This window comes from Pseudorasbora parva, chromosome 17, assembly GCF_024679245.1.
Source record: "Pseudorasbora parva isolate DD20220531a chromosome 17, ASM2467924v1, whole genome shotgun sequence".
NCBI classification, from domain to species: domain Eukaryota; kingdom Metazoa; phylum Chordata; class Actinopteri; order Cypriniformes; family Gobionidae; genus Pseudorasbora; species Pseudorasbora parva.
This window is the reverse complement of record NC_090188.1, coordinates 11,244,397-11,270,460: the sequence shown is the minus strand read 5'-3', so window position 1 is coordinate 11,270,460 and position 26,064 is coordinate 11,244,397. Positions and strand designations below refer to the sequence as shown.

At 38.7% G+C, this 26,064-nt stretch overlaps 1 protein-coding gene and 1 pseudogene across 5 annotated transcripts; one reads left to right on the top strand and one right to left on the bottom strand.

Annotated features, from left to right (window-relative positions):
• Positions 1-1,479: 1,479 nt before the first annotated feature.
• ccar1 (cell division cycle and apoptosis regulator 1) lies at positions 1,480-25,967 on the bottom strand. Of its 5 annotated transcripts, none has more exons than XM_067422517.1 (27): positions 25,905-25,936; positions 25,318-25,433; positions 24,678-24,835; positions 24,227-24,399; positions 21,903-22,028; positions 20,235-20,267; positions 19,885-20,081; positions 19,283-19,409; positions 19,055-19,168; positions 17,508-17,700; positions 17,274-17,415; positions 16,490-16,645; positions 15,721-15,946; positions 15,521-15,634; positions 13,670-13,836; positions 12,734-12,944; positions 11,641-11,724; positions 10,809-10,997; positions 10,534-10,725; positions 9,762-10,067; positions 9,318-9,453; positions 9,094-9,182; positions 8,868-9,014; positions 5,466-5,589; positions 5,176-5,361; positions 2,738-2,943; positions 1,480-2,630 (listed from the first exon to the last, which is right to left on the bottom strand). In XM_067422517.1, exons 3-27 carry the CDS (start codon positions 24,787-24,789, stop codon positions 2,574-2,576), a joined length of 3,807 nt encoding a protein of 1,268 aa, XP_067278618.1. In that variant the 5' UTR covers positions 24,790-24,835; positions 25,318-25,433; positions 25,905-25,936; the 3' UTR covers positions 1,480-2,573. The 5 variants fall into 5 exon arrangements, with proteins under 5 accessions (XP_067278618.1, XP_067278620.1, XP_067278619.1 ...); XM_067422519.1 differs by having other exon boundaries at positions 9,849-10,067; positions 25,905-25,928; XM_067422518.1 differs by lacking the exon at positions 25,318-25,433 and having other exon boundaries at positions 25,905-25,967.
• Positions 3,294-3,410, top strand: LOC137045740 (5S ribosomal RNA; annotated as a pseudogene).
• Positions 25,968-26,064: the final 97 nt, after the last annotated feature.

Genomic DNA, 26,064 nt, shown 5'->3' with positions numbered 1-26,064 from the left:
CCTACAATGGCAACATGAGTCTCAGAACTGGATCATGAAGGTTGCCTGGTATGATGAATCACGCTTTATTTTATATCGGGTGCAAGTGCATTGTTTACCTGGGGAAGAGCAGGATACTGAAGTTCTGCATACTGAGGTTTTTGTTCATTTTTTATTATCCAAACACCTGAGCTTTAAATGACATGCAAAATCAGTCTGGGGTAGCAGGAAAATAACAAATACAAACAAATAACTCTTTTAATGATTTTTGTCCATATAATAATTATAAATAATATTTATTTTACATTATATTTAACTGTATATTACTATTTTACAATAAATTTGATGTATAATACATTATCATAATATACTACTAAAACCATAGACTGTAAAAAAATAGACTAAAACTCATAACTACTAAACCGGCAAACAGAGACATAAATATGACCAGCAAACCCAACCAGATCCCCCTTCAATTCATATTGACGTTTGTTGTCACCTCTCTGCTGCCCTCAACAGCTCTGGAGCACCAATGACAACAGATGTCAGTGCAGGTTGATCTTACATTAGCTTACATTCTCTGTAAAGCTGATCTCACATAAACTTTAAACATGGTTAAAAGTAAGATGTACTTATGGTTTACGCATTTACTGTTAATATTTGTTTAACTTATATTATTAAATATAGAAATATAGAATATTCCATAGAATTCGCATGATTTTCATTGAGAAAGCACAGGAATTTTGTACATCTTGAGAATGTTTTTGTAACCGCCACCATCTTGAAGTCAGTATAAGCCTGATCTCTTTAAATGTCTTCCACTACAAAACCACTGCTTTTACAGTGCTCGTAGAATTTTTTATATGAACAAAATATTTCGAATAGATATCCCACTTCATATTAGGCGTTTTTAAATTATACTTGCATCTGTAATTACATGCATATAAAATGTAAAGGTAACACTTTATTGTACAATGTCCTTGTTAAATATATTACACGTACTTACAGTAATAATAACAGTAAATGATGCATAATTACATGCAACTAACCCTCAACCAAACCCTAACCGTATAGTAAGTAAATGTTAATTAACAGTATGCAGTACTTAAATATATAATTACACTGTAACAATGACACCTTAAAATAAAGAGTAACCAATACCACACAATGAATGGTGTCCAATGATTTAAATGCCTATGTGACATGACTAACGCACGCAGCATTTGAATGGCCCACGTGATAAGCAATTCACCCCTTTTCAGAGACAAAGATCGTGTAGTCAAACTAAAATGATCAAAACACTTTCCATATTATTGCAATAAAGTCTGTGAAAAGAACTTTAGTTGTTTATTAAACCCATTCCTTGTAGTTTTCCCTCATAAAAGGTGCATGCACTCCAGTCCAGATAATACAAATGTTGCCATCTACAGGGAAAAAAATGGCATTGCAAAGTTCCCAAAACCCATGTAAATCCAAAACAAATGGAGAAATGTAACAGAGTGAAATGTTAAAATCAAGCACTTTATTTATTTTCATTTACCGGGACAACCATAGAGTACATCCAGAATAGAAAAATAATATGCACTTGGTTGCTTTGGGCTCATTTCCACTCAGCAGAAACCACCCACTGTAATCATTCTGCTCCGTAGTGGGCCAACAACAGGAAAAACATAAAAAACTAAAAAAATTCACTGCCTTCCAAACAATTCCAGGATAACACACTACTGGAAAAACACACAGTATCCGACTCGCACTATTCTGACACATCACAATCACTCTGATATGAAGTACCCAGGACCCAGAATGGACACAACCTCAGTCAGTGCACCTTTAACAGGGTAACTGCCTTGGTTTTGTTTGCAACGACAAAGAACGTGGCCCCATTCACACAAAGCTACCCTGGTAGGATTACACAGAGATCGCAGAACAAAGCATCAAGATCAAATAAAATAACAAAAATAAGCCTGAAAGAATATTATTCAGGAATTAAGCTGATATGCATGCGCTAACTTAGGTGCATGCGCAGATGTGACCAAAACAAACAAAAGAAATATTTAACAAAACATATTTATCGATCACTGTTTGTCATGGAAACAATGAAAAGGAATCAAAAAGCAGCTCCTTGTGGATCCCAATAAAATCCTATTTGCAATTTGATTTAAACATAAATAACACTTTTATTGCTAAATAAACTCTGCTAATAATTCACGTACTGGCACAAGTTATGTATTATTTCAAAAAGGAAATATTGCGATAAAGCAAAACATGTTATTATTACTAGCAACTGTTGGAAAAAGGCCAAAAAGCTTAAGTGAATTAACAAGTAAACAAAAACTTTTACATAATTCAAACACATTATTTAACATGAGCTTGTTAAAATGTAATCATTGGATTCTGATCAAATTACTTTGTCAAAGTAGTATTTTTAAATTATGAGCAAAAGGAGCGTTCACCTCCACTGTCTTTAAAACTTTTTACACAGAAACCAACAACAACAAAAAAATCTAAAATTAAATTAGCTTTAATATTGTGTTAGTTAAGCTTATTTACATATTCGAAGCAAGATCAGATGTGGATGAGCTGACGAGGAAAGTTCACTCATCTGAGCCATTAGCTTGAGTTTTTTGGTCACCGTCTTCTGAAGGGTCACCCTGCATAAAAAAAAAAAATATGTTATTTATTTAAAAATAGTATACAGTACAGTTTAAATAGTCCTGCTCTCCATTTCAATATTCACACAGCAAATAAAGGTTCGTACGTTTGATAAAACCCCCTGTATCTCCTTCATGATGTTGTCGAGGTTGGACACTGTGCTGTGGAGCTGTTGTTTATAACTGCCTTTCTGCTGGTCTGAGGCTCTCAGGTTGTTCTCCGTCTCTCTGAGATTGTTCTTCACTTCGTCCAGCTCCCTCTGAAGGCTGCGGTTAGCTGCTTCTATCTCTGACATGTGTTTTGAATCCTCCTCTACAAAACAAAACATTTCGATTAGCACATTTATTGGTATTGAGGTTACAAAAATGTATTGTCTATCAATTTAAAATTATGGCTGTATAATTTCCACCAAATAACTTTTTTTGTTGTTGTTGTCAAAGTCGGGCGGAAACCTTGTATCGCCAAAAACAATACTTTACAGAAATGCTCTTTTTGGGCGTCAAATAATGATGCAAATACAACTTGACTAGTGTAAACCTTAGTAAATCACCTTGCATGATTTATATAAATACTCTCCTCCCATAAATTGAGTCTGAAAGCGAAACTCCTACAAATGCATATGCAATATGCAATATGCAATATGCAATATGCAATATGCAAATGCCAGCAGCCATATCACCCTGTAGCCCAAGACTGGTTTCCCACTGAAGCTAAGCAGGGCTGAGCCTGGTCAGTACCTGGATGGGAGACCAACTGGGAAAACCAGGTAGCTGCTGGTAGAGGTGTTAGTGAGGCCAGCAGGGGGCGCTCACCCTGTGGTCTGTGTGGGTCCTAACACCCCAGTATAGTGATGGGGACACTATACTGTCAAAGAGCACCGTCTTTCGGATGAGACGTTAAACCAAGGTCCTGACTCTCTGTGGTCATTAAAAATCCCATGGCACTTCTCGTAAAAGAGTAGGGGTGTAACCCCGGTGTCCTGGCCAAATTCCCTTGATTGGCCCTTACCAATCATGGCCTCCTAATAATCCCCATCCACTGAATTGGCTCTATCACCCTCTCTCCTCTCCACCTTTCGCTGGTGTGTGGTGAGCGCACTGGCACCGTTGTACTGTGGCTGCCGTCGCATGATCCAAGTGGATGCTACACACTGGTGGTGGATGAGGAGAGACCCCTGACATGAGTGTGAAGTGCTTTGGGTGTACAGTAGTATATTTGAAAGCGCTATATAAATGCCTCATTCATTCATTCAATGAAGTCAGCCGCAAAAATAAACCTGTCCGTGACTTTTCAGTGCTCATTTTTCACTGTGTGTCTTCAGTAAATTCTGACAGTAGTTTTTAAAACCAAAAGACGGTTTGTGCTAGACTTTTTTGCTAGTGTGCTAGTGCTAAGACTTTCTTCTTCACTCCTCCAATACTTTAATATACAGTGTTGGGTAAGGTTACTTTTAAAGTAATGTGTTAACGTTGCGTTACTCCATAAAAAAGTAACTAATTGCGTAACTAATGTTACTTTTGTATTACTTTTTTCTCACATGGGCTGGGGTTGCTTGTATATTTAATAAATATAAAAATGAATACATCTCAGGCTGGAGGAAATTCACACTTCTACAGAAGAGGGTTTTCATATGGTTCAACTGGATCATTGAAGGTTAGCAGCAAAGACAGTGGTAAATTAAGTGAAAAGTATATTAACTACAATAACACCTCTGCACTTACTCTTGATTTCTCTCAAAATGGGAAGAGAATAAGTGTCAGTTAATAAATGGGAAAAGCAAGCAACTTGCATTACTCATAAAAAAAAGTAATGTGGATAGTTTGTTGTAAATTTTAAATAATGTGTCACTAAAAAAATAATTTGATTACATAACTCATGTTACTTGTAATGTGTTGAGTGTGTCTGATAAGGGAGACTTTTTGAAAATTTGAGCATTTATCGACAGTTTGAGGATTCAATTGAGTTACGAGTAGGGCTGGGCGATATGAAGCAAAAAATATATCTCGATATACGATATATATCTCGATATCTTTACAGGAAAAATAACCCTCTAAAAACTACAGCAAAAACAAATATGCCAAATATCAGTCTTTTTTTATTATTGAAGTGCAAAGAGTTAGGTAGTTAATGTAGGAAAAAAGTGCTTTTGACATAAAAAAAATTCCGCCGCCGTGTTCAATGAGACAACATGCGAGGGGAGGGGGAACAAAAGCAACGAGGTGGGAGGCGCACGCACAGCCCAGAGAAGGCAAACATGCAAAGTGGCGGAATCAGAATTAAATATAAACAATATATCGATATATGCGATATGTCAAAATCCATATTGAGTTAAAAAAATATCTCGATATATTTTAAATATCGAGATATCGCCCACCCCTAGTTACAAGGTTTAGTTACAAGCTCTTTTTAATACTTTTCATTGGTTAAAAATTTGTAAAACCCACAGAGAGATGTAAAAGGTTGACCAATAGTAATGATTTATGTAATATAAATCATTAATAAATGCCACAGTTGAGATACCAATGAGACAAGTGAGATTGTTACCCATTTTGATGTCCTGCTGCATGAGCTTCTGCTCAATTTCCTCTCGTGTTTTCTCACTCTTCTCCAGCTTCTGCATCATGCTTCCCACATCCACTATGGCTCCCTTGTAGTCGATCAGGCTTCCTGACTCGCCACTCTGCTCTGATTCCCGCTTGATCTTCTTACCGGGCAACAAGATTTGGTTACCTGTGGGCACACACAGAGGGTTTCAGTCTATTGTAGCATAAAAGATAACTGCTCTAGTGTTACAAATAAGCTTGTCAGTTACAGGCATCATTCTTTTTGCACACCTAAAAGGTTGTCTATTTGAGCATCAGAGGTCAATGTGGGGCTAGGCTCATCCTTAGGCCTGTCTGTCAGCTTGCGATAATGGCAGGACTCTTTAACCATTGGTTTGTTTAACAATTTCTTCACCTAAAAAAGAATACAAACAAGAAACAGTATGTTAGTCTGGTAATAAATGTTCTATATATGTTGCAACTAATAAAATTAAGGTAACACATTGTGCCCAAAATATCCACCTTACGATAAGGTTTCATGTTAGCTAGTTAACATGAACAATACTTCTATAGAATTTATTAATATTACCTAATGTTAATCTCAACATTTACTAATAGATTGTCAAGATCAAAAGTTGAGTATAACATTAATGCCCTGTAAACTAATATGAACCTGAAAAGTAAAGTAAAATTAACAATGAATAAATTAACTAACAATGAGCAACATATTTACTACAAGTTAAAACATTAACTAATGTTAACAAACAAGACATTTTTGTAATGAGTTACCAATGACTAAAAACACTTGTTTTTATTATTAATAACAATATTAAAAACAACATCAATAAAACAAAAATATTATTTAACTAATATAATTGTTACATTGAATAAACAAGATGATAATAATAATAATGATGATAATAATAAGTCAGGGTATCTGCAGGTTTCACCAAGTCAAATTTAAGACTTTTTAAGACCTTTTTAAGACCATTATGAATAGAATTTAAGACCTTTATTGCGCAATAAAAAAAAACATGCATAGGAAATGCAGAATCACTCAATTACTTAAACTTATATTATTTAAATTGAACAAAGTATTAGTAAACGTATTATTCATAGCTCAATCCCACCAGGATTAGCATTTTATATATATATATATAATGCTAATTTTTTGAGAAGGACCTGTATGTATGTAATAAAATTAATTATTTTCCATAATGTAATGATAAAAATTAAACTTTCATATATTTTAGATTCATTGCACACCAACTGAAATATGTCAGGTCTTTTATTGTTTTAATACTGATGATTTTGGCATACAGCTCATGAAAACAAAAAAAGTCAACCTTCAAATAATTATGTTCAGTTATGCACTCAATACTTGGTCAGGAATCCTTTTGCAGAAATGACTGCTTCAATGCGGCGTGGCATGGAGGCGATCAGCCTGTGTCACTGCTGAGGTGTTATGGAGGCCCAGGATGCTTCGATAGTGGCCGTAAGCTCATCCAGAGTGTTGGGTCTTGCGTCTCTCAACTTTCTCTTCACAATATCCCACAGATTCTCTATGGGGTTCAGGTCAGGAGAGTTGGCAGGCCAATTGAGCACAGTAATACCATGGTCAGTAAACCATTTACCAGTGGTTTTGGCACTGTGAGCACGTGCCAGGTCGTGCTGAAAAATAAAATCTTCATCTCCATAAAGCTTTTCAGCAGATGGAAGCATAAAGTGCTCCAAAATCTCCTGATAGCTAGCTGCATTGACCCTGCCCTTGATAAAGCACAGTGGACCGACACCAGCAGCTGACATGGCACCTCAGACCATCACTGACTGTGGGTACTTGACACTGGACTTCAGGCATTTTGGCATTTCTGAACTCATTGTCATGTTCAAGAAACCAATTTGAAATGATTCGAGCTTTGTGACATGGTGCATTATCCTGCTGGAAGTAGCCATCAGAGGATGGGTACATGGTGGTCATAAAGGGATGGACATGGTCAGAAACAATGCTCAGGTAGGCCGTGGCATTTAAATGATGGCCAATTGGCACTAAGGGGCCTAAAGTGTGCCAAGAAAACATCCCCCACACCATTACACCACCACCACCAGCCTGCACAGTGGTAACAAGGCATGATGGATCCATGCTCTCATTCTGTTTACGCCAAATTCTGACTCTATCATCTTGAATGTCTCCTCAGAAATCAACTCATCAGACCAGGCAACATTTTTCCAGTCTTCAACTGCCCAATTTTGGTGAGCTCGTGCAAATTGTAGCCTCTTTTTCCTATTTGTATTGGAGATGAGTGGTACCCTCTGGGGTCTTCTGCTGATGTAGACCATCCGCCTCAAGGTTGTGTGTGTTGTGGCTTCACAAATGCTTTGCTGCATACCTTGGTTGTAACGAGTGGTTTCAGTCAAAGTTGCTCTTTTATCAGCTTGAATCAGTCGGCCCATTCTCCTCTGACCTGTAGCATCAACAAGGCATTTTCGCCCACAGGACTGCCACAAACTGGATGTTTTTCCCTTTTCACACCACTCTTTGTAAACCCTAGAAATGGTTGTGCGTGGAAATCCCAATAACTGAGCAGATTGTGAAATACTCAGACCGGCCCATCTGGCACCAACAACCATGCCATGCTCAAAATTGCTTAAATCACCTTTCTTTCCCATTCTGACATTCAGTTTGGAGTTCAGGAGATTGTCTTGACCAGGACCACACCCCTAAATGCATTAAGGCAAATGCCATGTGATTGGTTGATTAGATAATGGCATTAATGAGATATTGAACAGGTGTTCCTAATAATCATTTAGGTGAGTGTATATACACTCACCTAAAGGTGCCACCCAGTGCAGCGCGTGGTGGGAATGGCGGCACTGAGTGGCCTACTTTTTTAAATTCTAAATACTTTTTTGCCCAACTGTATATATGTGGTGTGACAGGCAGCAGGGCGAGGGACCGCGAGAGCGGGCCGGTGATTAATGTTGACGAGTGCCAGCTGCGTGGCACACCGGTCTTGTCTCGCGGCCATGTGACGGGAGCATAAAAGGAGGAGCAAGGGCTGCGGAAGACGAGAGAGGACCATTATGTTTAGTTTTGTTTTACGTTTTGTTTGTTTGTGTTAGTGGGCAGTCGTCCGTGAGGGGCTGCCCACGTTTTATTTTGTGTGTTTGCGGGCAGTCGTCCGTGAGGGGCTGTCCGCGGTTTTACTTTCGTTTTGTTTATTTATTTTGAAATAAATGTTGTTGAACGTTCGGCGGTTCCCGCTATCCTTTCTTCCCATCTACGAACTGTACTACAGTTCGAACTAAACATAAACTCCAGGCCTGGTCCTCTCTCGTCTTCCGCAGCCCTTGCTCCTCCTTTTATGCTCCCGTCACATGGCCGCGAGACGAGACCGGTGTGCCACGCAGCTGGCACTCGTCAACATTAATCACCGGCCCGCTCTCGCGGTCCCTCGCCCTGCTGCCTGTCACACCGCATAATACTATATATATTTTTATTCTTCCTTTTCCCCATAGAAATGAATCAGCAAGTTAGGCAGATTTTAAGCAATATATTATAAGCATAATAATTATTAAATAACTGGAACTTTACAAAGTATCAACTTGGAACTGGAACTTATCAAATTTTACAAAGTCCCTCCTCAAACCTTCCCAAGTAAGAATTAAATGTGAAACACTGCACAGAAGAAGCACCTGAGCTCTTGAAAGATGCAAGCCCAGTGTGTACATGATCTCCTCCAAGTCCTTCTCCTGCAGGTAGCCGCAGTGACTCTGGTCGAAGTAAACAAAGGCCATCAACAGATCCTTGTTAAACGTCACCATCTGCTTTTTCTTCTCATCCTACAGACAGATTGAAACATTAAAGCATACCAGTACAATTAGAAATATTTTATAATAGATCTGTTGTTGACTCAGTCACTTTATCTTTAGACGATCTCTCTTTGGATTTCCGGTCATCCCGACGGTCATCTCTTCTGTCCCTGCCGTTGGAGTCTTCGTCATCTTTATCTGAGGAGCACAAAGGATTGGTTAAGCATATTACTAATTTCATGTCACTTTGATTTTGCATAATTTTAGAACAGATCCATGCAATACACAATGTGTTTGAAGATGCATTTACTAATGACACAGTGTGACCTTTACCATCGTCATCATAGTCATCTGCTTCGTCTGCCTCCAAGGGGTCATATTCATCAGCGTTGTTGTTGCTGCTGCCATCTTCATTATCATCATCATCTTTGGATTCTTCTCTCTTAATACCCCTCTCTTTCTCCTCATCCTTTACCCGGGAGACACAAATTGAGGGGCTTACTGTTGTGTTCATATAAAGAAGTTCATCTGAACAAATCACAACGGCAGAGCATTTAAGGGATATCTAAATGAAATCACAGACTCAGTACAAACAGGATCCACACACTGACCAATCTGTGAATTATTTCCACATCTTTTCCAGTTGTCCATGATGCAAAATAAAACATTTTATGAAAAATCTAGCCAATGAAAGAACGTTTGGAGCCAAGCGTAACTACAATAACTGATCAATATTCACTACAAAAATGATTACTTTTTAAGATTTTAATTATTTACATGACTCTTCCAGGAAACAGCTTTAAGATTTCCAGATATTTCCAAGTTTTTCATGTTTGTAGGAACTCTTCTGAAGAATTTTCCCACCTTCCTCTTCTCATCCTCCTCTCTCATCCTCTTTGTGACCGGCTCTCCATTTTCTTCATCCTTCTCCTTCTTTACGTCCCTTCGCTCTGCCTCTTTTTTAGCTTTCTCTTTTTTATCTTTTCTCTCATCCTTGCCTGGAAGAGAAGCGAGTGCTTTGTAGATCCTGTAGCCGAAGTCTCGCTGAAGCATCTCGTTGAACAGTTCAGCAAACAAAGACACCTGAATCAGATGCCAAAAACATCATTTTACTAGTTATTTTACTATCATTGAGATTCGATTATACATTTTATTACCATTTTGAATGAGTTTTTATTTTCATATTTTAGTTCATATTTTAATCATTTTGCTGGGTGTAATAATTTTAATTTTTAGTTATTTTGGTACATCAAGTTAAACTAAATGTAATGATTCCTCATTACATTTAGTTTAACTTGATGTACTAAAATAACAAAAATGTTTTTGCTCCTCGGGAGCAGTTTCTTTTATTTCAAGTAAAAAAAATTGTTTGTTTTGGTGAATTTTTTCTGAAGGTTACGTGCCTCCTTTCACTGATTTACTAAAGTATAGCTGAAAGCAGAATATTGTAATTACATTATGTGAAGTCAAGCGAGACTACAAGTTTATAGGTTATGTGAATAATTTTTTTGTAATTATTAATATGCAGCAATGTTGCAGTGATCCTCACCTCAAAGGAGTGCTCTTTATTATCCTCCAGTCTGTAGTCCAGCAGCACACTTAAGGACATGATGCTGCAGTCAAATTTGCCATTCTTGGCAGCCCAGTTGGGGTGAACGATAATGGTAGGCTCATCTGGCAGAACATAACGTCTCTCCCTGCGCTGACGTTCCTGCTCCTCCTGTCGCTTTCGCTCCTCTTCCTGAAAATAAATATTTTTCTGTGTTTGCATTTGTTTGATTTAGATAGGCTAAATAAGCACAGGATCCCCTGGTCTCCTCTCACCTCTCGGTCATCCTCCAGTCTGCAGGACTCATCCTCCTCCACGCTAGGAGGTTCAGGTTTCTCAGGCTCCTTGGACTCTTCCACCTGCTCCTCCACCTTCAGTTGTTTGGTGAGGCGAGCGATCAGCTGTGACTTTAGCCCTTTAGAGCTCAGTGTACGGCTCTCCAATTCCTTACGCAAGTCATTGACCTGTGTGCAAGTTCAGGTTTATCATCCCCTTAAACATTCCATGATGGTAAATTAAATTTTCATACTTATTTATTAATTACACTACAATTCAATGTTTTGAGTTTGTGAAGCTTTCTTTTATATTCACCAATTTTTGGATCAAAAAACAATATTGTAAGATTGTATTACAATTTAAAATAGCTTTTCTATTTGAAAGATTACATTTAAATTAAATTCATTTTTTAGAATCCTTTGATGAATAGAAAACTCAAAAGAACAGTATTTATTTGAAATATAAATCTTTTATTAAAAATTATAAACGCTGTTACTGTCACTTTTGATTAATTGTATGCATCCTTTTTTTTTTTAAAGATACAGAGCTCAGGCTTCTGAATGGTACTGTATATTGTGTGTAGATGTGTATATTTTTGTTCAATAAAATGGCCACAAAAATGAGTTCTTCAGGACTGTGACTACAATAAAAACTTGGTTATGTAAAAAACAAAACAAAAAAGGACAAGCCTTTCTAGCTCAATTTAGAAATAATATTTTTGGGTTCTATAAAGGACAAAAAGACCCTTTATAAAGAATATAGACGTACAAGATGAAAAGACAATAAAAAAAGTTTGGTCTGTAGCAGATACGCGCTTGTGCAGATTCTCACCTTCATGGATTTCGGATCAAGCTTCGTCCAGTGAGTTGGCGTAGTGACTTCTTTTGAATCATCTTCATCCTTATCCTCCTCCTCCTATGCACGTTATGTGAATGAGAGAGGGAGAGAGAAAAGACAACAGAGTGTTAACACACCACTCTTGGACTCTAGGAGTTTTCTGAAACAAAAGTTGATCCGTGCAAGAAGCAAGGTCACAACTGTCTCTCATTGTCTCCTCCTACTGAGCTCATGATTGGGTAAAAAAAATTTCCACTGCTAGGAAGCTCTATAGCTTTCAGAAACAGATCCATATCCCACTCATCAGCCAATCAATGCCAGTTCTGTGGAATACAAAAAGATAAATCAATGACAGTGGGTTTAAGAGATGGACATGGGACAGATGCACTCAGAGGTCTCCAAACCCTACGTCTACGTTAATTGCTGTTTTTGGGCCCACATATACTCTTTTAGCCTGTTTTCTTAAACACCTAACCAGAACTGTCCTCGGGTAAACAATCTCCCTGGAAAAATCACATCCACAAAGGGTCTAGACACAGTCCAATCAGAGAAAAGTGCAAATAAAATTAAAAGAGAGACAGACAAGAGACAGAACTCAGAGAGTTCGGCAGATACCGAATTTCGAACAGGAAACAAAACAATCTAAAAAACACACAAACATCATAAACACAACTGGCTCTCCAGATTCCAGCATTCATTTCTCAATTGTTCTCATTGGTTCATGCATCAAATTTCAGATCAGATTTGTTGTTGGATGTTTGTTGGAAATTTAGAGTCATCTCAATCAGACCATCAGTCGTGTAATTGTCAGAGCTGGAAGCTGTTTTACCAGTTGATGCAGGTGTCATAAAGTAGGATCTAAGCTCTTCCGCTGTGTGTGAGACTGCATGACAGAGGGGAGAGCAGGAGGAAATGGGGTGGAAGGTCAGGGATGAGACAGGGATGAGAGGAAGGGATGGTAAAAGTGGGATCTGTATGATGCCTGTGATACTTGTCTGTTTCTTTCTGTGTTTTCTGAGTGTTTTGTTTGTCTATTCCTGTGCCTGTGAGAAGCGGAAATGAGAAGAGAGGGATTAGCGTTCAGTGCCTGTTCTCCATCAGCCTCCTTCCGTTCAGCCAAGAGTTTCTCTGCCAGCTGCTCCTTGAGTCCACGGGACAGCCCCTCCCACTCTGAGCGGGTAGGAAGACAATGCCAAACATCCGGGAGAAATAAAACCACTGTCTCCACATGTGCGGGGACTGTCCGCCCTTTGTGAGTCTCCTCAGGGCGGTGATAGCGTATCTCTGCAAAACGATACCTGTCGCAAAGGAAGAAGCGCGTTGGAAAGAAACATTCTGTGAGACATCACCCATTTCCCCCAACACACACACGCACACACAGAAAGCTGCGATCCCCTCGACCCCCCAAATGAGACGCATATGAAAGTACAGTCTGCGGAACTCCACGGGGGGTTTCTCAGGATGAACGGCAGCCACGCATCAGGGAGGTCGACAGACAATATCGACAGCTAAACAAAAACTACAAAGACCCCTTCCCCTTTGCGCCAGGCCCCTCCCATCGGCACCCGTGAATCTGAACCGGTTGCTCGTAAAAGATAGCTTATGAACCCCCGGGGGTGTGAGAGAAGGACAGGTTCAGACACAGTGAAAGCAAGTTAAATATGTAAGATATTTAACACAAGGCAAAGGTCAGAGAGAACAGAAAGTAACGATGGCGGCGGCGACTCCTCTGGCTCTGCTCTCGGAGCAAAAGAATCAATGCATTCACCACATATATATTTATAGAGGCAGGACTGCCACACACATTAGCAAAAAAAAAACATTGCAAAACAAAATCTGAGAAATCACATTAAAAAAAATTATGAACACAAAAGCATCAAACATATCAGGAGATACACTGCTGTATCAAAACCATGCAGCGTGTCACAGACTTTTGGATGTTGTCTGCTGGGCCATTTTTATTATATTAAAGATGCATACATGGAGATGCGTCGGCACAAGTCGAGAAAAGAGCTGTACTTACCACTGGGTACATAAACTCAGATCAATGCCTGTCAGAGCCTTACAACAACGAATGGCTGTCTTTATAAGGACCGAGGCATCGTTTTCCGGGTCTGCCCCGTCCAAAGAGGGAGACCAGTGACCACCGATGGCCATGGCCTCGTCCTTGCCCCGCATCCCCACCAGGAACTGAAAACAGAGGAGTTCATTTGGGTTACGCAAAACTGATGCAGAGCGCTCTGAAGGCATCTGACGACACAGGGAGAGACAACATCAGATGAGCTTATTCCACACAGCAAAGCATTCAGCAATGGAATAGGACAGAGACATCACAGTCAGCTCCCCAACACCGTTTGAAACACCCAACATCAAACTCAGGAGTGGACAAACATCTTTCAGTGTCCAGGGGAACAAGAAAACAATTTTGAGTGTACGTGACATTTAATAGATTGCAATAGCAGCTGTGTTAATTTGATATTTAGCCAACATATCAGACAGAGCTAACATGAGATCAAGAGGTCAGTAAATGATCGTATACACGCTACCGTTTCAAAATCTGGGATCAGTAAGATTTTATTATTTTAAAAAATAATGATTTTATTCAGCAAGGTTGACTGTAAAGACATGCATGTTACAAGATTTCCATTTACAATAAAAAAAATGCTGATCTTTTGAACCCTAAAAAATGTATCAAAATTTCTGAAATATTACAGAACAACTCTTTTAAAAACTGAAGACTGGAATAATAGCTGCTGTTTGATGAAAATTCAGCGTTGCCATCACAGGAATGCATAACAGTTTAAAATATATTAAAATAGAAAAATCAAATCAATGCAGCCTTGGTGAGCATATGAGACTCCTTCAAAAACATTTTTAAAATCCTACAGACTCTGAACTTTTGAACAGTACTGTATGCAGTCCTTGGCCCTTTATTGTTACTGATACTAAAAAACTTTTTTCAAGAATGTATAAATACTAAATAATACACACCATTGTTTTTATCTATAACTTACTTATATAATATAATGTAAAAATGTATAGTAATTATAATTATTCGCATAAAAATATAACTTTAAAATAAAAGTTAATTTGGTAAAAATGTTAAAAGGAGTGTTAAAATTGGTTAAAGGAGCAAGTTAGCTTTTGTCGTGGTATCCAAATGGGTACTGAAACTACAAAACATTTTTGCATTATGACAACACTTATGACATGTGCTTCATTATGGTCAGAATAAAGTGGATGTGTTGAACAATTTCACATTTCTTTCTTTTCATTTTCAGTGCCTGACAGGAATACAGGAAGCTTTAGTGCAAGCAAAAAATGCAAAGAGATCTTGAAACCAGCAAACCTATCAGCAGTCTTAATTTCCCTTCTCTTTTGTTCAAATATCCTCTATTCGCAAAGTATGATATATTGAAATGATTACCATATGCATTTCATAATTTCTCCAAATGATAGGAAATGTAGGTGTTGCTCATTAACTAATTAAATGAGTAGTATCTTCTGGCGTGCTTAGTCACTGTCCTTCATTAACTTTACACAAAATGTGAACTAAATAAATGGTACAGTTAACATTCATAACCTGTTATGACCATGAGAAAGTTGACTTTTGGTTTTAGCAAGATGCCAGAGGATGTTTTCTGGTACAGATACAGACATAAATACCCAGTGATTAAATTACATAATTTGCAGGGTTAAAAAAAAGTTTCAGGCCCCCGACACTGTAATGATGTCCATCCCTGTGAAATACTACAGTATAAGTGCAAAATAATTTACAGTAAATAGCACATAAGTTAGTGATTACATAAAGCAAGCTGACTACACAAACCTAGTTAGTTTGTTGCAGTTAGTAGTGCAATTCAGAGAGCTGTACCTTAATGAGGCGGGCAGGGTGCTGAAAGGAGTCTCTCAGCTCTGCTGGATCTTCTGCCAGAGCACAAGACTTATGATACAGCTCATCTAGGCTAGGGTTGGCCAGCAGCATCACCTATAACATCAATATTAATCGTGACTGTCAAAAACCACTGAATCAAACAAGTATTTAAATATTAAGTAAAATATGAGAGGTGTTACCTTTGCGCTGTAGGTGTGATTGGCATCAGGTGGGTCCAGCACAGCTGTGTTCTTCACAAGAGAGTCCACCTCTTTATGCATGATGTGAAAGTTACAGTAGTTTCCAAAGTTGAAAGGTCGTGTTAAGGGGAAGGCATCCACCCAGGTAAACACAGCATCAAAAAAGTCACTGGGAATGTAGAGGCTCTGATACCTACGCCGCAGCTCCATCACGTCACAGTTGTAACTATACAGAACAGAAACAGGCATTCATGTACCAAACATACACATTCATCTGAACATTATGTAAAAAAACAAAGTCACAATAAAGTCATTAACTTCTAAAAGCTTTTCTCAAGATCTCATTCTCCACATTCTGTTTAATTCTGTTGTGCTTTAAATGCAAGTTTAGTGTCCATGCAGGACACATTCAATTTGATTTATACTTTAAAAAAAAAAACTTTTCCTGATCATTTGTTAAGGCCTGGCAAACCACATGATTTTTTGTCAAAGAGTCAGGTTTCGACGTCTGTCTTAATTGTTGGATTATAGTCTTTGTTCTACCTATACTGCATTGCTGATATTTGGTACACAAAATTACCTTTCTATATTGTGTTGACATTTTGGTAACATTAATGTTGAAATATTTCCGGGACCTGTAGAGAAACAATTTCATTCTCCCATGTCTGGGCTGAACGTGAGTGAACGAAGCAAAATAAATAAATAAACTGCACCTAATTTGCAACTTAAGATATCTGTAAAGATACATCATCTAAAACAATGAACTTACCCATCGAGAGAGAATTTGGAGAACTGCACAGTATATCTTGGGACGACTCTGCGTGGCCGTCTTGGAGAACGTTCTCTGCGAGGAGACCGGTCTCTAGAACGTTTCCTTGTAGGTGAACGTTCCCTTGATCTTCTTCGCTCTCTGTCTCTTTCCCGACTACACAAAGAGAGGCAAATTAAAGATTGAGCATGTAGAGCAAAAAAAAAAGTCAATACCTAATATTTTTTTCTGGTTGTTCTTTAGAGGCAATTCTAATCGTAGTAGGGATGTCACGGTAAGGAAATTTTCACACCAGTAAATAAACTTGACAACACCGGTACTACCGATAATACCAGGCGGGTTGGGCGGTGGTGTTATTGAATTTGCAATCACGTGTACTCTGTATACAGGGTACACCAACTGGCAGTACTAACTGCACATTTTATAAGATTAGATATTTGTCAATGATTGCCAGGATCTGATGTGCACCAAATGCTCCGGCATGGTCTTGTCAGTCATCTCTTCTTACTCTCGTCATGTAATCAAGGAAATCTGAATCCTGCTGAATTACACTGTGCAACCCAAGTAGGGTTGGGTACCAAAACTCTAGTACCATAGCTGTTGATTGCAATATTCAGTGCATCGTGTGATCAACTGCTAAATTTAAACGTGCTTTTGCTCTGTGGCTGACGCTGAGCCAGAGACAGATACACTCAGCCTCTATAATATAATCACTGCACCATGTAACATTGGTAACAGGCTACCGCAGCCAGCCTAACTCTCAGTTATGCATTTGAGCACTAACCTGCGGTCATCCTTCCTCAGGATGAGTTCTGGTCGGTCATTGCGGCTGGGAAAGCGGGGTGAGGGGTCCATGCGCCTCACTTGTTGTGGCTGAGGCATCATCCGCACCGGGGGCTGCAGCAAACCCCCTGAGAACACAGAGTCTACACATGGCAAAAAAAGAGAAATGGGAGATCAGATTTGATTAAAGATTTGATAAAAACATGACTGAAAAAGGTTGAGGTGATTAATGCACCTTTAGGGGGGGGCTGGGGAAGCAGTGGTTGTGGTGGGTTCTGCAGCAGTGGGGCCAAAGAGGCAGCTGAGAGCTGGGCCTGCAGAAGAGATGGAGGAGGTCCCTGGGCCGGGACGCTGAATGTGGTGGGAGGGGGTAAAGACTGCATCATGGTGGGACCTGGTTTCATCATGTTCGGGCCTGGCGGCTGGCTCTGAGAAGAAACGGAGCAAAAGAAATAGGTTTGCTAGTATGTACAACAATAAAGATTTTAGTACAGAAAAATTACTAACATTTTAAAGAACTAGTGCTTGACTAGAGCTGGGCGATACAGTTAAATCTATATCTCTATTTTCCAACCTTGATATTTTGACCTCAATTTAAGTATTTAGCCTGAAATGTCTAATGTTTCTCCCCTCAATTAGAGGAAGGTAGTACATTTCATCCAAACTGACTTATATTTATTAATTAAATTAATTAAATCGACTAGCTCTAGTTCAGACAAAACATCAACATCTATAAAAACAAAAATATTACTCTATATCAATTCATCAAAAACCATCAAAATGTTTATGACAGCTTTCAACAAGGGGCTATAAAACAAATAAATAACATTAATCCGTCTCCAATACATAAAGTTTAGATAACCTGTTTTAAAGGATGGGAGGAAGGTGCCTAAATGAGTAAGAAGCACTAAACCCAGTAAAAAGAAAATAAATGGTTAGAAATAGCTGGAGACTGAGGAAGTAGAAGCACTGCTGTTACCATTTACCACTTTTGGCCCCTGTTGAAAGAAAAAAAAAGTTTCTTTCAAGAGCAAATGCAAGGCAAGCATTCTGGGCATTTCAAAAGGAGTCGCAACATTATTGTTAGTTACATAAAACAATACAGACAGCAGTCTGCATTTGCTTTATCATCATGCACCTGCTCAGTGTGACATTTGTGTCTAGGTATACATGTCAAAAGTACAGGTAACTCATTACGTTTAAAAAATAAAAAATATCAGTAGTAACAAAACCAGAATTTCTTTGTTCTTCATTTTATAAAAATACAAACTTGAAGAAAATGAACCGTTTATTTGATAAATATTTGCACCCACATGCCATTATTTTTATTTAATTTATTAACATTTACATATATTTTGTTTTGTAATAAGACATAATTAGCTTAAGCCAATTAGTGTTAATCAATATAAAAGGCAAAATTTCACTGGTATTTGTACAACTGATATTTTGGTATGAAACTCAGTATGACGCAAAAATAATAATACGTTTGGGAAATAAAATAAAAAAACCATCATTAAAAAACATCATCTACAACAGCATCCCCCCCCCTAAATACAAAAATAGTTTAGAGAAAAAGTTTAATTACAAATCCAACACAAAGCTGTGAGCTGTAATATAGGGAAGGGTGAAAAAGCAGCAACAGCGACGCATCTTGGGCAGAAGAAAAGAAACCCTACGATGTGACTAAAGCCTGTTTGTGAAACAGAAGAGTGCAGGAGAGGATCAAGCAGAAGATAAAGGGGGGAGGAGGAGGGCAGAACGGGGATTTGGGTCATGGGTTACATTTTGTCTTGAATCCACCGCAGAATGCATGTCTGAGTAGCGTGGCATTCCTGCTTCAGAGTAAAAGCTGGACAGCTGTGGGGAAACCTGAGGTAAGGGCTGAGGCGGCTGGTGCTACATGGAGATTGAGAACACAGGAATCAACAGCAGCATCATGACACTGTGGACGCAGAACCATATTAGATTGTATCTGCCAGGGATCCATTCAGACCACGTGGGTTTGCTTACCGTTTGGTTGGGCAGCTGAGGTAAAGTCTGAATGCGCTGAGCATTCCATTTGAAAGGCATGTTGGGATTGTAGACTGCTTCCACCAGAACACGATCACCAACTTGGGGTGTTTTTCCCTTAACCGCACTACAAAAACACACACAGAAATTACACACCTGACCATTAGGTGGCTTTCACGCTCACATATGAGACACAACGGAATTTATTGCAAGCAAGTAGACAGTTATCGCATCCTTTCTTAGACACTTCTAAACGTGGTTTTAAATCAGACTGATCCGACATATGGACATCTGACCTACGTCTAAACACATATATCTGATAAATCCCCATGGAATTCCATTGAACTGTATAAATAAATGATATAGGCTACATTAATCAAGACCATTTAAAACCTGAGGAGCAACCATGTTGCATAGTAACCAAACATCACCAACAGAATCATTTTGGGCTGGAATTAATGTAAACACAGATATCAGATATCAGTTGTGTCTAAAGTGAACGTAAACAGGCGAGACAAAAAATTGGATATGGTCAAAAGCTGAGATCTGTGTCTTTAAAAGACTGATTCACAACTCAAACCCGCACATTTACTATAAAGCACCTGAGCTGAAAGAAGACATCCTCGTCGACAAAGCCAAAAGTGTCGTGTAGCTTGCTGACAACCCCAGTGAAAACACGCTGCTTTTGAGGTTGGGTCTGCTGCTGGTGGCTGGAGCGGGGGGTCGGGTAGGACACAGTTATCTGTGCCGTCTGTTGTGGGTTTGACAAGCTCAGGCTGGTGGGCAAGGCAACAGGGGGCTGCAAAGTACACAATGCACCACTGTCAGAAAAAACTCTTTATATCTGGCAAAATTAGGGGATATTTCTTCGTTTTACATATTTAAAATGGCAAGATGGTCTTTTCCAGAAAAATTCAAATGTGAAGCAAATGCATTTGGAAACATGGTGTACCTGTGATAGCAGGGCTTGTTGGGGCTGTGGAAGCTGTCAGAAATAAAGAAAAATGAAGAGAACACATTAAACATAAGCCACAAATTAAGTGGAATGAAAAAATCTGGAATAACTAAATTTCTACATATTCACTATAAATATCAGCTCCAATACCTATACTATCCCTTTCGTAAGTTTGGGAAATATTGTCAAATATTATTACAAAATAAATGTTTTCTATTTTAATGTATTTTAAAATAAATGTGTTCTTGTGATGAATTTTCAGCATCATTACTACAGTCGTCAGTGTCACATGATCCTTCAGAAATTACTCTAATATGCCGATTTGCTGCTCAGGAAACATTTATTATTGCCAGTGTTGAAAACAGTTGTGCTGCATACTGTATATACACTACCAGTCAAAAGTTTAATGTTGTAGTCTCTTAATCTCAGCAAGGCTGCATTGATTTGATCAAAAATACAGCAAAAACTATTATTGTGAAATATTTTTACATTTTAAAAAAAAAAATCTGTATTTAAATATATTTTTAAATGCAATTTATTTCTGTGATTTAAAGCTGAATTTTCAGCGTCATTACTCCAGTCTTCAGTCACATGATCCTTCAGAGATCATTCTAATATGCTCATTTGCTGCTCAAGAAACATTATGTGTAAAAAAACAACAATCGACCTAAAACTTTTGAACGGTAGTAAAATGTTAGAAAAGCTTTCCATTTCAAATAAATACTGTTATTTTGAACTTTCTATTCATCAAATAATCATTTTGGTTTTACACAACTGCTTTAAACATCATAAATGTTTCCTGAGCAGCAAATCATCCTATTAGAATGATTTCTGAAGGATCATGTGACAATAAAGACTGGAGTAGTGAGGCTCAAAATTCAGCTTTGCATCGCAGGAATAAATTAAATTTTAAAATATATATTAAAATAGAAAATAGTTATTTTGAATACAGCTTAAATGCAGCCCTAGTGAGCAGAAGCGACTTTTTTTTAAAACATTAAAAAAACCTTAGTGTTTGTAAACCTTTGACTGGTAGTGTGTATATGCTGCAAATACATTTTGTCATTATTATTTGATGAATAGAAAGTTCAAAGAAACAGCATTTATTTGAAATGTCTCCACTGTCACTTTTGTCCATTTAATGCATTCTTTCTAAATAAAAGTATAAATTCATTATTATTTTTAATCGTACTGACCTCATCAGCTTTTTTTAAACCACAATTAAATGAAGGCAGAAAAGATTCGAAAAATATTAGATTGAAAAATACATGGTATTTGCCATGGTATTTTTCACAATCAGAACCGACCACATCTACCAAGAGTGAGACAGGAAGATCCTGAGAACTAAATAATGCAGACAGGCACTCATGCCCTGCAGCCCTTTTTCGAGTAACCGCTCTGCTGACTGCAGACCTTTTAGCTCTTCTATCATGGTGCATAAAATTACGTACCTGACAGGCGCTTTTATCCAAAGAGACTTTCAGTGCATTCAAGCAAATGCAATTTATCAGGACATAAATTCACTCGGAATCCAATCCATGACCTTCTGATGCCAAAATGAACAATACTGACCATATTCATGATGAAACTAGGGCCTCAACTTGCTTTAGAAAAGCCAAGAGGTGATGTGAAAGAGAAGGTGTGGATGAGAGTGAGCATATGTACCTGATGTGGGACGTTGTAAAGAGTTTGTTGAGGTGGAGGTTGCGGCGGGGGGCCTTGAGGTGGCTGCTGCTGCTGCTGTTGCTGTTGCTGTTGTTGATACTGCTGCAGGGCTGAATTGATCTGCGACTAAAATAAAACACACCAGTGACTCAAGACTGCTCATTGCAAGCTGGGGGAAGGGCTCAGGTTACAGCGCTCTAACACGGAGCATGCTAGACATGCAGATGAGTACAATTCAGCACTTTATACATTGCAATGAATGGAATGAGATCAGGTTAGGTTTAGGTGTCACTGTACAGTGTTATGTGGACAGAATATGCTATATAATTACAACTATTTTTGGAAAATAAACACTATATTGTCAGTATTGTTGCTTTAAATTGTAGTATGCTATTCTGTTGTCACATTTTGTGTAGAGAAATGTCTACTATACTCTCAGATACTACTATTTTTAGAAAATAATAATACTAGCTATTATTCCACAGTGAAATTGCCCCTATTATGGATTTTTGAAAATTACCTTTTATGTTGTGTGTAACATAATTCTAAGCAAATGAAAACATCCTGCAAGTTTTAAATCAGCGAGTGCACTGTATATAAAGTTATGATTTTTTTTAAAGAATCGCAGGCCGTTGCGTTGTGACGTCAAGGAAAAAAATTTGGCATATGGCCTGTCCACCGCCTCAAACACTGCAGCTGATTCCTGTGAATACTGGATAGCATCATGTCGGGAAGATGCTTTGCTCTACATAGTGTTTATTGTGTTTCATATTGTGTAGGTATCTGGTAGCCTAGAAATCTAGACGCACCTTAGCGGCAGCAAATCTAATCTGCCGCAAGTGTCATCTAACTACTCTCAATACACGTCTGAGCTGTAAAAAACCAAACTCTGGTCAGGCCAATCACATCGTGTATAGAGTCGGTGGGCGGGGCTTAACATAATGACGGCAGAGTTGCAATTGCGTGCTACTAGTAAACACAGAAGCTGGCGAACAGCAGTCTTTCAAATCAGCTTTGACCGCGACTCTGGAAGACTTGGAGTTAACCTTTTCTCTAAGAAAAAGAACAACACTGAAGTCATTCTTAAAAAGGGAAGATGTGTTCGGAGTTTTGCTGACCGGATACGGCGAATGTTTAATCTAACGAGTTCTGTTTCACCTTCGTTGCTCTGGTTGGTTGTAGCGCTATCCTATCGCGTGCAGAGGGAGTTTGAAAGACAACCGTTTATCCCGCCCCTCGGATTGAGCCCTGTCAATGGTGAGTTTCCAGACCAAACATCTTGATGTGGGTCAGGCTTGTCAGGCTAGGTATCTGGCTAACCGGCTATGGTTATTACCTGATGTTATAACGGTCTTACTGAAATACTACTGTAAATCATCTGTGGGCTGCAGTATTACCTAATTTTGCATTTGTTTTGCAAACTTTATTGTTCCATCAGTCATTTACGTTAGTGCTCCGCTAATGCATACGCTGTTATTGATTCAGTTAGAACCACACACATTTTAAAATGGTCCGACGGAAATTTTAAGTTATTTTAGTCTGTAAAGTTTTAAATATGGATATTACAAAAATGCACCACTTCACTTCAGAAGGTCTTTATCAACCCCCTGGAGCCGTGTGGAGCAGTTATATCAATGTGCCACAAACTGAGCAGCATCACTGAGACACGTCCAGGTTCGGGTTGAATGACTGGTTCTTTCGATGTTTCATCATCGATTTGGAGTGCTGTACGCATGCTGTACGCGGTAGACCAATCACAACAGACTGGGCCAACTGACCAATCAGAGCAGAGTAGGCTCACGGAAAGGAGAGATTTATAGAGACTGATTCGTCCGTTGTGTCATTTGAGAATCATTGAACATTGTGATTATGTGCAATGTATATTATGAGAAAATGAAAATGAAATGAAAATGTTTTTGACCTTTGATTCATGTAAACCTGTTGTTGAAGACCTCCAAAACTAAATTAAGAAGACTTCAAAATAGCATAATTGGGCACTTTAAAGAGTAGTATGTTATTCTGTTGTCGCTTTGTGTGTACAATTGTGTCTTACTTTTTGGCAATACAATCAAAAATCATGTAAAACATTACATTAAAAGCCGCGTTAATTGCTTCCAATTTTCATCACACTGGAAATGACAGTGTGCAGCACATTCTGCTGATTGTTATCTTGTGGAAATCTGGGATAATTTGTATACTGTTCACATTATACTTAGAACATATAGCAGAAATAGCAAGTCTAGCATGTTAGTATGCTCTTCCAAACATGGCCAAATGCTTTATTGCGCAATTACTCCAGTGGTCGATCACGGTCAGGACCTCACCTGCTGTAATGCAGCGGCAGCGGCTGCAGCGGCCTGCTGTTGGAGTGCTGCGGTCTGCTGCGACAGCTGGTAGTTGGCAGCTGACTGTGAGTTGAGGGAAGCTGCGGCTAAAGCCGACTGCTGAGTGTACATTGGAGACGCTCCCAAGAGGGATGGCTGCTGTACTCCTAAAGCTATGGGAGAAACATGTGATATTGTAAGGACATTGCAACTGCTATCAACAACATTCAAACAAGCACAAGCAAACTTTGACCTGCCAATGTAAACCAAACCAGAACATCTTGAGCTTTGATCATCACAATTAGAGAGCCATGGCAACAAAAGCAAGAGAGGAAACGATCTTTATTCATGCATGTTTAGACTAACAATCAAGTCATTTGTATTAATGTAAAGTAGTGCCAATCATTTAAATCAAAGTATTTGTAATTTGTAAGTCACTATGATAACTTACAGTGCAAACTGTTCAGGTCTAGGGACTGTCCTGAGTGGCCAGGTTGTGATACCGCTGTTGCGGCAAACTGGGCCGCCCATGGAGGGTTCTTCTGCCCCCCGAACTGGGCCATGGAGACCTGATCACGTTTTATGCTGGACCAGATGGCAGATTATTTCCTGTGTGGAAGGTATTCAAACTTACTAAAACTGCAAGCTCAAAACATTACAAAGAATAAAACTGAATGGACAGGAACAAAAATACTGTATTCGTTTTAGGGGCTGCCTGCCAAGACAACACTTATGATTGCCACAAGAAATAAAAAAATCAATGCTTATTGATCTTTGTAACTTCAAGAACTCCCATTGCCCAAGACATGAATCGAAGCGCCCTCATTTATAGGCTATATTATACTAATATTGTACCACTGCTGCAAAGATTGTTGTTTTTAACCTTTCTGAAACAGAAACTGAGCTTATTCATAGATTAAAACAATCACGTTTACAATTATTCTTGTGCTTTTTTTAAATAGTCATGTTTAGTTTATTATTAATAAGAAAAAAAAATGTTATATGTAACAAAAGTAGCTATAGTAGAGCTCTATAATTAACTGATAACAGAGTTGTGTTTGCAAGATGGTTAATTGACTTTAGACACTCACATGCTGTCTAGTTGGGGAGCTTTCTAGATTTCGAAACACAGCCAATGCCATCTGTCAGCTCCAGAACACCAGCAGACTGTTTACAACCTCTTCCTGCTTTAAAACTCAGCCCAGATCTAGCAGTGAATAACACACATTCATGTCCTCATGAATACTGTTTGGAGACTCAACCAGTCACTTTTACCCAATCTTTTATCTGCACTAGCTTAGCACACCAACGTATTCTCAATGGAAGCTAGGCTAACGGACAACACAACAACACTGACCAAACAATTTAAAACCCCGTATTATCACCCCCAACCACTATGAAGTCTATTAACTCGAACTAAGCCGCAGTCTAAGTGGTAGAGAGTAAGTCACAACTGTGCTGACTGCAGTGTTTTGTTTTTCAGCAGTGATATCTGATTCGGGCCCTCGCATGAACACACTGTCTAGTTTTCTATCCGTGCTCTTTCTAATCTCATTTACAGCTCATAAGCATGTACAGTCTACGCAGCATAACACAGTGCATGACATAGCATTGATAATATAACAAAGCTTCAGTTGATATGTAAGCATGCAAGCGAGCTGTTATTGTTGCTGCTTACCCTTCGTCCTCTCATTCACTTGTTAAGACGTTTGGATGTAGCGCCTGCGCAGATTGTTTGAAGTACATCACCAGTGCAACACTGATCCAGGGTCGGATGACAATAGACAAGAACAACTTGACAGTGGCGCATACTGACGTGAAATCAAATAACTCATTAA

Coding starts and splice junctions, on each gene's coding strand:
- ccar1 (XM_067422518.1), bottom strand. CDS start 24,789: ATGGCCCAGTTCGGGGGGCAGAAGAACCCTCCATGGGCGGCCCAGTTT. Junction 17,701..19,054: donor CGGTGGATTCAAGACAAAAT/GTAACCCATGAC, acceptor GTTTCTTCTCAG/AGCCAGCCGCCAGGCCCGAA. Junction 12,945..13,669: donor CTGAGTTTATGTACCCAGTG/GTAAGTACAGCT, acceptor CCTTTGCGACAG/GTATCGTTTTGCAGAGATAC.